General features: G+C 48.5%; 1 protein-coding gene across 2 annotated transcripts; it reads left to right on the top strand.

The window, feature by feature from the left end:
* Positions 1-48: 48 nt before the first annotated feature.
* NPRL2 (NPR2 like, GATOR1 complex subunit) lies at positions 49-11,314 on the top strand. Of its 2 annotated transcripts, XM_073564457.1 has the most exons (12): positions 49-134; positions 1,539-1,615; positions 1,693-1,784; positions 1,961-2,129; positions 4,667-4,775; positions 5,313-5,449; positions 5,990-6,087; positions 6,306-6,342; positions 7,959-8,052; positions 9,023-9,140; positions 9,348-9,490; positions 10,050-11,314. In XM_073564457.1, coding segments are annotated over exons 1-12 (1,143 nt in total). In that variant the 5' UTR covers positions 49-133; the 3' UTR covers positions 10,118-11,314. The 2 variants fall into 2 exon arrangements, with proteins under 2 accessions (XP_073420558.1, XP_073420559.1); XM_073564458.1 differs by lacking the exon at positions 1,693-1,784 and having other exon boundaries at positions 81-134.
* The last annotated feature ends 950 nt before the right edge of the window (positions 11,315-12,264 follow it).

Genomic DNA, 12,264 nt, shown 5'->3' on the forward strand with positions numbered 1-12,264 from the left:
TTTTGAATGGCTGACAGGCGACCAATGAACGTATAGGGGCGGGGCCGAAATAGGAGAGAGGCTTGAGACGCAACCATGTTGTTTCCGGTTGGTGGCGCAGGAGGAGGACGTGGGAAAACTGAGCAGGGAGAGGAGTGAGTGCTGCGCCGGGAGGAAGGGCAGGGGGTGCGGAAGAGGGGGTGCCCCTCACAGCTGCAGTCAGAGCGCAGAGTCCTCAGGGGGCGGTGGTGGAAGGGCTCAGCTGCATTCTTTTGGGGTCTGGTGATGCTTGTGATTCTCCATAATAACACTCCGGCAGCAGGCGCGCTGTCTGGGTGTTATGTTTGACACCAATCTCTTCTTCACATCCCATATACAATCTCTTGCCGCTCTTACACCTAAAAAAATCTCTAGAATCCGCCCTTTCTCACCATGGAAACAACAAACCCCTCACTATCTCCCTGATCCACTCCCGCCTGGATTACTGCAACACTCTATTAATTGGCCTCCCCGTCACTCGACTATCCCCTCTCCAATCCGTACTTACTGCAGCGGCCAGGATCGTCCATCAGGCTAATCGGTACTCTGACACGTCCGTCTTCGCCAGTCCTTACCCTGGCTGCCCATTCATTATAGGATCCAATACAAAGTACTCGTTCTCACCCACAAAGCTCTCCACGGTGCGGCACCCCCCTACATCTCCTCCCTCATTTCTGTCTATCGGCCTAACCGACCGCTGCGCTCCGCAAACGACTTTCGACTAACCTCCGCGCTTATCCGCACCTCCCGACTCCAAGACTTCTCCCGCGCTGCGCCAACCCTCTGGAATGCTCTTCCCCAAGAGCATAGTTCCCCAATTTGCATAGTTTCAGGCGCTCCCTCATCTGTTCAGAGCGGCTTATCACGTTCACTCATCACAGTCATTCTGTGTGTAAGTGTGCGTGTGTGGCCCATTCACTATCTCCATCCATCCCCCACTCCCTCAGGATGGCCGGACCATCACTGTATATACACCCCTGTACTCTGTATCTCCCCCACCTGACTGTAGAGTGTAAGCTCTCACCAGCAGGGGCGGCTGATTGTGCTGTAATTATTGTATTGTTAACGTTGTTACTTATGACTGCTGTGTTTTGAAACTGTAAAGCGCTGCGGAATATGTTGGCGCTATATAAAGATTATTATTATTCTCGGGCTCGGTGCAATAATGGCGACACCAAACTTGTGAGGTTATTACTCCTTGTTTTAGTGGAGAAATGTCTTCATGGCGCCTGAGGCTTTGATTGGTTTTTATTGCTTCGGTGGAGGAGCCACTTGTGTCATTTTGATATATTTTGGTTTTGTTGTGACACTTTTGGATTAAAGATCTGATTTTTATGGGGATTTTTTATTTTCAGTATATCTTTCAGTCTGCCTGCACCTGATCCCAACATGGGAAGTAAATGAGAGTCCCATCTCCCTGCAGTTGGCTCCTGGTGGGCGGGGTCTAAGCACGGGGCTTTCTTACTGGCTGTTGGATTGTCGGCCCCGCTCAGTCACCGCCTTGTTTTTGTTGTCCGCAGTGATGTCCAGTCGGAGGATCGAGTGCGTCTTCTTCAGCGAGTTCCATCCCACCCTCGGCCCCAAGATCAGTTACCAGGTGAGTGGAGACAGCACTGATCCCCCTCCCGAGGTGTCCGGGCAGGATGGTGGTGATGTGGCCCCCGTGTATCGCAGGTGCCGGAGGAGTACATCTCGCGGGAGCTGTTTGACACCGTGCAGGTTTATATCATCACCAAACCCGAGCTCCAGAACAAGCTGATCACAGTGTGAGTGTGACGTCCGGGCCCCGAGCTCTGCGCGTAGTGAGGCAGCGTAGACCTGGAGGGGGCGCCGTTACCATTCTGCAGCAGATGTATGACCGCAGGATCTAAGCTTCAGGCAGGGGAGCAGCAATGGTGGCTGTCTCGTGCCCGGCGCTGACGCTCGTGTGTTCTCTGCCCAGGACCGCCATGGACAAGAAGCTGATCGGTTGCCCAGTTTGCATCGAGCACAAGAAGTACAGCCGCAACGCTCTGCTCTTTAACCTGGGCTTTGTGTGCAACGCCAGAGCCAAGACGTGTGCGCTGGAGCCCATCGTGAAGAAGCTCGCTGGATACCTGAAGACGCTGGAGGTCCGCACCTCTTAAAGGGGCCGTACACTACAAGATGTGTAATAAGTGAAGCGAAGCTGATGCTTCATGTCAGTCTGTTACAGGGAATGAGCAGCATGGTGGAACAGTGGTTAGCACTGTACTATTTATAGGGAAGCACAGTGGCTCAGTGGTTGGCACTACTATTTATAGGGCAGCATGATGGCTCAGTGATTAGCACTACTTGATATAGGCAGCATGGTGGCTCAGTGGTTAGCTCAGTACTATATATAGGCAGCATGGTGGCTCAATGGTTAGCACTGCTATTTATAGGGTAGCATGGTGGCTTAGTGGTTAGCACCCTACTATATTATAGGGCAGCATGGTGGCTCAGTGGTTAGCTCAGTACTATGTATAGGGCAGCTTAGTGTATCAGTGGTTAGAATTGTACTATTGATAGCCCAGCATGGTGGCTCAGTGGTTAGCACTGTACTATATATGACAGCATGGTGGCTCAGTGGTTAGCACTGTACTATATATGACAGCATGGTGGCTCAGTGGTTAGCACTGTACTATATATAGGGCAGCATGGTGGATCAGTGGTTAGCTCAGTACTATATATAGGGTAGCATGGTGGCTCAGTACTATATATAGGGCAGCATGGTGGCTCAGTGGCTAGCTCAGTACTGTATATAAGGCAGCTTAGTGGATCAGTGGTTAGCATTGTACTATGTATAGGGCAGCTTAGTGGATCAGTGGTTAGAATTGTACTATTGATAGGGCAGCATGGTGGCTCAGTGGTTATCACTGTGCTATATACAGGGCAGCATGGTGGCTCAGTGGTTAGCACTGTACTATTTATAGGGTAGCATGGTGGCTCAGTGGTTAGCACTGTACTATTTATAGGGTAGCATGGTGGCTCAGTGGTTAGCACTAAACTACATATAGGGCAGCATGGTGGCTGTGGTTAGCACTGTACTATATATATGGCAGCACAGTGGCTCAGTGGTTAACAGCACTATACTATATATAGGGCAGCATGGTGGCTCAGTGGTTAGCACTGTACTATATATAGGGTAGCACGGTGGCTCAGTGGTTAGCACTGTACTATATATACGGCAGCACAGTGGCTCAGTGGTTAGCACTGTACTATATATAGGGCATCATGGTGGCTCAGTGGTTAGCACTAAACTACATATAGGGCAGCATGGTGGCTGTGGTTAGCACTGTACTATATATATGGCAGCACAGTGGCTCAGTGGTTAACAGCACTATACTATATATAGGGCAGCACGGTGGCTCAGTGGTTAGCACTGTACTATATATAGGGTAGCACGGTGGCTCAGTGGTTAGCACTGTACTATATATACGGCAGCACAGTGGCTCAGTGGTTAGCACTGTACTATATATAGGGCAGCATGGTGGCTCAGTGGTTAGCACTGTACTATATATAGGGCAGCACGGTGGCTCAGTGGTTAGCACTGTACTATATATAGGGTAGCACGGTGGCTCAGTGGTTAGCACTGTACTATATATACGGCAGCACAGTGGCTCAGTGGTTAACAGCACTATACTATATATAGGGCAGCATGGTGGCTCAGTGGTTAGCACTGTACTATATATAGGGCAGCACGGTGGCTCAGTGGTTAGCACTGTACTATATATAGGGTAGCACGGTGGCTCAGTGGTTAGCACTGTACTATATATACGGCAGCACAGTGGCTCAGTGGTTAGCACTGTACTATATATAGGGCAGCATGGTGGCTCAGTGGTTAGCACTGTACTATATATAGGGCAGCACGGTGGCTCAGTGGTTAGCACTGTACTATATATAGGGTAGCACGGTGGCTCAGTGGTTAGCACTACTATATATACGGCAGCACAGTGGCTCAGTGGTTAGCACTGTACTATATATAGGGCAGCATGGTGGCTCAGTGGTTAGCACTGTACTATATATACGGCAGCATGGTGGCTTAGTGGTTAGCACTGTACTATAGGGCAGTATAGTGGCTCAGTGGTTAGCACTGTACTATATATACGGCAGCACAGTGGCTCAGTGGTTAGCACTGTACTATATATAGGGCAGCATGGTGACTCAGTGGTTAGCACTGTACTATATATACGGCAGCATGGTGACTCAGTGGTTAGCACTGTACTATAGGGCAGCATGGTGGCTCAGTGGTTAGCACTGTACTATAGGGCAGCATGGTGGCTCAGTGGTTAGCACTGTACTATATATATATACGGCAGCACAGTGGCTCAGTGGTTAGCATTGTACTATATATATGGCAGCATGGTGGCTCAGTGGTTAGCACTGTACTATATATACGGCGGCATGGTGGCTCAGTGGTTAGCACTACTATAGGGCAGCATGGTGGCTCAGTGGTTAGCACTGTACTATATATAGGGCAGCATGATGGCTCAGTGGTTAGCACTGTACTATATATAGGGCAGCACGGTGGTTCAGTGGTTAGCACTGTACTATATATAGGGCAGCATGGTGGCTCAGTGGTTAGCACTGTACTATATATAGGGCAGTACAGTGTCTCAGCCCATTACTTTCCTTTTTGTCGTTGTAGCTGGAGTCCGGTTTCATCTCTAATGAGGACAGTAAGCAGAGGCTGGTGCCCATCATGAGCATCCTGCTGGAGGGGCTGAACTCCACCGGAGAATGCTCTCTGCCTATAGGTACATACCTGATGGCTTAGTGCTGAGCACCCGACATTAAATCTTCCTTATACACCCTACATGAGTCAGGTAATAAATCACCATGAGGGCGCCTATCACAAGGCTACGGGGCGACCTCCTCTGCTGCAGTGGGATGGACAGGAGCTTTTCCCGTGTTTACTCTCTGCCGCACATATCTGGGCTCCGCTCCCAGCGCTGAGCTCCTCTTTACTAAGTGGGAGGCCGAGCGCAGCGCCCCTGCACCGCTCCAGCTCTTGTTCTGTGCATATTCGGTCCCCAGAGTATAACTGCAGATTTATCCACCTTCGATGCAGAGTGAAATCAGCGTCACATTCTGCTTCTCTTTCATTTGGATTTTATTGAGGATTCATAGTAGAAAAATGTATCTGTGTGAAAATCAAGTGATTGCCAATAATTGCCGCTGTGATTATCAGCTGCACAATGGCTGACGCCCGGCGGCTCTCATGTCGGGTGAGATGCGTGACCCCAGTGTGCAGGGCTCAGTGAGAACACATCTAACGTCTCCTTGTACTACAGATGAAAGTAACACCATGCACCTGAAGGTCATAGAATTGCGGGTGGCGCCCCCTACAGCCCAGGAGTACGACGTCCCAGTGTTCACAGAGGACAAGGACGACTTCTGCAATGCACAGTGGGATCTGACAACGCAGCAGGTAAATCTGCAGGTGTAAGAATTAATACGAAGCCCCTTCCTCCAGTCTTAGCCTGTGTTCACATGTGGCAGTATTACCTGCTCTTTCTCGTTGTGGCTTTATCTATTTTTTTCTTTGGGATTTTGCAATGAACAAAATAAGATTAAAAAAAATTGTAAAAATAAAAACCTGGTAGTCGAATGTCCACAGATTCCAAATGTGGCCGTCATATCTGAATGTCTCCGCAAAAGATACACGGTGCTATCGCTGCAGACTGTTGAGTTCACTGATGGATTCTCAGATCACTCATTCTGCAGCCAGCATTAGACAGTGCAGCCTGAGGCTAGAGAAGGTAAAGGGTGCACAGTGCCTGCAGATACAAAACTCATCCAGCTCCAAATAAAATGCATTTGTGTAAAATAAAAGGTCCCCACAGATGGAGTGCCCCTGTAAGTGTCAGTCTTCACTGCAGCTCTAGGACTCTGCACATGTGACCTGCAGCCGCCGGGCTTCCAGAGAGGATATTCTGTGACTCCTCATCCACTTTCGTTGCTTCTCCAGATTCTCCCATATATTGATGGTTTCCGTCACATCCAGAAGATCTCTGCGGAGGCCGACGTGGAGCTGAACCTTGTGCGGATAGCCATACAGAACCTCATGTGAGTGATCCGGAGAGCCAAAGTCTGGATAATCAGACGGTGACATTCCTTTAATTCGGCATTTGATTGTCGGTATGATGACTACACTAAGGGCAGGAGGAGAGCGCCCTGAGGCCGGGGGTCTTGTGGTTAGAGCTTAGTGTCCTATCCGTGTCCTTCAGATTCTTAGCAGCGGTTTCAGCATTGTGACTACAACTCTCAACTTCCTTTTTTTCTAGGTATTACGGGGTGGTGACTCTTGTTTCCATCTTCCAGGTAAGGATCTGGGGATTTCAGCATCAATCTCGAGTAATGCATCTGGATCTCCAGGATTCAACTTTTGCTCCTTCTTGCTCATCTCAGGGAGGCAGCTGCTTTCTCTGGGGCCAGTATAAGAGACAGCAGCGTTCCCTGGGGCAATGTGACAGCAGCTGGGGAGCCAATATAAGGGGCAGCTGGGTTCTCTGGGCAATATAAGTGACAGCAGCTGGGGGGCCAGTATAAGGGGCAGCTGGATTCTCTGGGCCAGTATAAGGGGCAGCTATATTCTCTGGGCAATATAAGGGACAGCAGCCGGGGGGCCAGTATAAGGGGCAGCTGGGTTCTCTGGGCCAGTATAAGGGGCAGCTGGGTTCTCTGGGCCAGTATAAGGGGCAGCTGGGTTCTCTGGGCCAGTATAAGGGGCAGCTGGGTTCTCTGGGCCAGTATAAGGGGCAGCTGGGTTCTCTGGGCAATATAAGTGACAGCAGCCGGGGGGCCAGTATAAGGGGCAGCTGGGTTCTCTGGGCAATATAAGTGACAGCAGCCGGGGGGCCAGTATAAGGGGCAGCTGGGTTCTCTGGGCCAGTATAAGGGGCAGCTGGGTTCTCTGGGCCAGTATAAGGGGCAGCTGGGTTCTCTGGGCCAGTATAAGGGGCAGCTGGGTTCTCTGGGCCAGTATAAGGGGCAGCGCCAGGCTATAGAAGCTGCTTACAGGTGAAGTCTGGATGTTTTCTGCTCAAGGATAAAGCAAGAAATAATTTGCAGAATAAAAATTCTAGACGTCAGCAACCGAATATTTCTTATTACCAGACGTTATTGGTGCAGAGGATGAGACTGAAAAATGCAGTAAAATCACATAGATCCACACACGACGCCCCGGAGGGAGGTAACAGTTGTTGGGCCGAGTGAATGGCCGGCAATCTGAATGAGTTAAGCTGCCAGCTTCTTCTTGGTCATCACAGCCGTGGCTCCAGTTCCTATCAGAGCACAGATGTTAAAATAAGTTTTTCATCAGCTTCTGCCCTCTGCATAGGCAGTAACCAAGATGACAGAAGCTGAGCAAAACAGGATTGAATCGTACACTTTTGTGAAAGGAGAGAGAGAGCCTCACTGGGAGAACTGTATAGAAAAATAAGACACTGTTTAGAGAAATCGTACATTTTCACACATTTTTGGGCACTAATTAGGGCTGGAGCTGGTTTAGGTTTATGGCTGGGATAATATAAGTTACTTTAAAAAAAAGTTATATAACTTCTTGTAAATGAGAATTGGGCACCAGTTGCTGAGAATAAGCAGCGTTAGCAAGCCAACACCTCAGTATGTCTCCTTGGGATCTTTGTAGGGTGGCGCATTTACATAGATAACATAAATGTAAAGCACAAGAATTGGAGCACTCGCCAAGATCCTTCTTGATGTGCAGCTTTTATTCTATGATAGAAGATGACATCAACACCATATTAAAGTGCAGGTGAAGGAGCTTGACGGACTATGGCGATTTCGCGCTTGCTTAGCACTGCTACGGGTCCATAGTCAGGCACTTTCACCTGCTCAACTGATGACGGCTGCAGAATATGGGATGGAGCGAGGGGCGGCCATTCTACATTTCATTGATCCCGGTGTTCTCCTTGCAGTACTCCAATGTGTACTGTACCACTCCGCGGGTGCAGGAGCTGATCCACGACAAGGCTCTGCAGGATGAGTGCATCTCCTACATAAGTAAAGCAGGTGACCGTTCCCTCTATACAAACGCTTCCTTGACTTTTGCTGCCTACAGGTGGGCTGCGCTGTTCTCCATGTTCTCTACATTGTGGTGGGGTATGATATTGCTTCCCATACATTGTGCTTGCTGTACAGAGAACATCTATGGATCTTGTCACTGTGCAAAAGTGATGACATTATCCTCTCAGCTGATTACAGAGGGCAATAGATGGTAATCACCTGTACTTCAGTCATCTGTTAAAAAATGGTTGATAACAGAGAATAACACACTACACCGCCCCATAATCCCTGCAGTTCTTCTGCACTAAGGCTCCCATACCCATTAGGGTGTGTGCACACGTTGCAGATTCTGCTGCGGAATTTTCCGCGCAAATTTGTCTAAATACGCAGGTCAAAAGACCTGCGGTTTATCTGTGGATTTGCCTGCGGGTTTCCCCTGCGGTTTGACACCTGTCATGGAGCAGGTGCCAAACCGCTGCGGAATCCGCACAAAAGTGACATGCTGCGGATTTAAAACCGCAGCAAATCCGCTCAGAAAATTCTGCAACGTGTGCACTGCGCTTTTTGATTTACATAGCTTGTAATGGTACTGTACACCGCAGCAGAAACTGCTGCGGATCCGCAGGGCCGAATCCGCAGCAGAATCTGCAACGTGTGCACACACTATTAGATGACTGTCAGCCCATCGTTCGTCCGGCTTCCCTTGTCCTAGCGTTCCTGTACTCTGTATGATGAGCCGCCTTTAGATATGTCTACCTGCAGATTATCTCCAGGAGAACAAAAATGTTGACCCGTCTGAAATCCATAACTCGTCCACAGTTGTCTGGGGCTCCCTACATAGTGGACTTCAGCTTGGCCGTCCTGATCCATGGGGTGGGCTGACGTTAGCCTGATGTGTGGGGGCTTTACTTTCCGTACATGTGGCGGGTCTCCAGTCTCCTTTCATTGCTCACTTGTTACCTGACCTTTCTCCTAGGTCTTAAGCGGCCGAGTCTTCGTGACGTCTTCCAGCTGTACTGCGGCCTCAGTCCTGGCACCACGGTACGAGATCTGATCGCCCGACACACGCAGCAGCTGCAGAGAGTGGATGAGAGGTCAGTGACTATAATATGCGCAGAATAAGATGTCCAGAAACCTGCGGGGACTACAGGGTCCAGAGGCACAAGGGGCTAGGGACATCACATCATTGTAACCCTAAATTCCTGGGGAGCTGCTCACGGTGTACGCCACTCCGCGCTGCTCACAGGGTACACCCCTCCATGCTGCAGACATAATGGATGTTAAGATCTCTGTGAACACAGGAAACTCATCCAGTTTGGGCTGATGAAGAACCTGATCCGAAGACTCCAGAAATACCCTGTAAAGGTGTCTCGTGATGAACGCAGCCCCCCTGCTCGTCTCTACACAGGAAGCCACAGCTATGATGAGATCTGCTGCAAGACAGGTACTGGCACCGGGATCACCAGACACGGCACAGTGGTTAGGGGAATTCCTGCGTCTGTGGTCGGGGTGCGGCGATGACGCACAGGCAAAGTAATGGCTTCAGAAAGCATTAAAGAGTAACTAAACATATTTATTGATTGGCCTTTGCCGAGTTATAAATCTTTGTAATGTTCTCAGTGACCTTATTTTACTTCCATACATTGTGCTAAATGTGCGGTTTTAGCTGCCAAGTTCATGCTCTTTTTGTAGCTGCTTTGAACGGCTGCTCTTACCCGAATCCATACTCCAGTCCTCTCACTGTCCGAGCATTGGGGAGCGGGTCGGTAACTAGGGTCTGAGTACAGATTATGGCCGCAGCTACTAACAGCATGAACTCGGCAGCACTTGGGGAGAGGAAGAGCGAACTGGAAAATATTCCAGAACTTCATAGTTTCCAAACAAAGCCTGGGGAATATATATATTAGGGTAAATTCATCGTATTGATCAATACCATATCTACCCCCCTACACGAGCTGTTGGAGAACGGCGCTGACCATCGGGTTTTACTTTCTCTTACCCAGGCATGAGCTATCGAGAGCTGGATGAAAGACTGGACTCCGACTCCAACATCATTGTGTGCATGAAGTAATGGGAGTGGATACGTGGTGGCCAGAAGTAGCAGACCTCGCTCATGCTATTCATGGATTGAAATGTTTCCTGCGACTGTGAAGTATACAATGATTTTCATCTGAAGTTTGTTTTTACCTTTTGCTCAGATGATGTACGTGTAGGGGATGAGGTGTCCCCTAATGGACAGAGAAAACACTGCGAAGCCTTGTAAGCAATGGTATAAGTGCCTGCATCTTGGAGGACATTACAGACTCTCTACCATGAAACTCCGATTGAGAGCACGTCATTCGATGTATATGATACTGTAATACAAGGTCAATGGTGCAGCATGGGGAGCCACAAGGGCCAAAGTCATGAGTGCAAAATTTTGTAACCCCCCCCCCCCCTCCCAATGCCACCCCAATATCAACAGATTAATGCTTGCAAGCACCACTTCTTGGTTCAGCCTGGTCAGTGTCTGCCTGCTGCTTATCCCGAGGGTAGCAGTATGAGGAAATTATCATGTGCTGCTGGGCTCTGCATCATCAGCTGCTGAGCTCTCAGCAGTGGTTGGGCTCTGCGTCATGTGCGGCTGGGCTCTGCATCATAAACTGCTGGGCTCTGTGTCTTGTGCAGCTGGGCTCTGAGTCATGAGCGGCAGGACTCTGAGTGGTTGGGCTCTCCGTCATGTGCGACTGGGCTCTCAGCAGTGGCTGGGCTCTGCATCATTAACTGCTGGGCTCTGCATCATTAACTGCTTGGCTCTACGTCATTAGCGGCTGCTGCAATCTGCATCATTAACTGCTTGTCTGTGCATCATTAGCTGCTGCACTCTGCATCATTAGCTGCTGCTGGGCTCTGCATCATTAACTGCTTGTCTGTGCGTCATTAGCTGCTGCACTCTGCATCATTAGCTGCTGCTGGGCTCTGCATCATTAACTGCTTGTCTGTGCGTCATTAGCTGCTGCACTCTGCATCATTAGCTGCTGCTGGGCTCTGCATCATTAACTGCAGCGCTCTGTATCAGTATCGGCTGAGATGATGGATGCAGAGCAGCTAATGATCCAAGTGCAGTGAGCACATTACATTGCCACCTTGTTCGTTACTAACAGCTGCTTCCGTGGTTTTACAATCTTTGTAAATAGGGATTGGGTTCGGGGTCTTGGCTGCAGCAATAAAATTGTTACAGAAAGGAAAAAACAGAAGATGTAATAAAAAGACAAAACAGCCAGAGAAATGTTTAACTTTTTGAGTTCCTAATTGAATTCAGATCTCTTCGTGGTCTGACTCCAGATTGAAGTTTTATATCTGGTTATTGTGCTGAATTCTGAGTAAGGATGGAGTCAGACACAACGCATAAAAATACGGTCCGTATTTTACGGTCGTAATACGCAGAAATGTCCCCCTGAACGGTGATCCGTTGGCAAGGCTAGGATGCGATTTTTGCGCATGTAAGCATCCGCATGACATCCGTATTGCATCCTTATGCCGCTAAAGGCAATGGGAATAGAGAGGCTAAGTGCCAGAAAAGGCGCATCTTATAGACGCGCCTTTTCTGGGGTGGCTGGGGGCAAATTTTTTTTTTAGTCGGGGGGGGGGGGCAAAAACAATGGATCCTCTCAAGGCTATTAATATCTGCCCTCACTTACTGGCTTTCCCTCTCTGGTGGAGAAATTACCGCAGGAGCCCACACAGTTTTTTTTTTTCAATGAATTTACACTTTAATTTAACATCTACATGTCTAAAATTGTACACACACTAATCTAATTATTAGTCAGACATATAAAATAATAAATGAAATGGTTTACTGTATGTAAACCATGTGTCATTTCATGTCGGGTTTTGTATTGATTTTTACAGAAGCCAGCAATCCATTTAGCGACTATTATGCTATGCAGAATTTTATGAAATTATATAGTGTCTCAATGACGTGTGTGTGTGTATATATATATATTTAATAATACTCTTTATTTATATAGCGCCAACATATTCCGCAGCGCTTTACAGTTTAACAGTTTCAAAACACAAGTCATAAGTAACAACATTAACAATACAATAATTAACCGCACAATCAGCCGCCCCTGCTGGTGAGAGCTTACACTCTACAGTGAGGAGGGGGAGATACAGAGTACAGGGGTGTATTTACAGTGGTGTATTTACAATACATATATATGTATTGTAATGCAT

Source organism: Dendrobates tinctorius, unplaced genomic scaffold (genome assembly GCF_039654945.1).
Source record: "Dendrobates tinctorius isolate UK_male_01 unplaced genomic scaffold, ASM3965494v1 ptg000455l, whole genome shotgun sequence".
Lineage (NCBI taxonomy): Eukaryota > Metazoa > Chordata > Amphibia > Anura > Dendrobatidae > Dendrobates > Dendrobates tinctorius.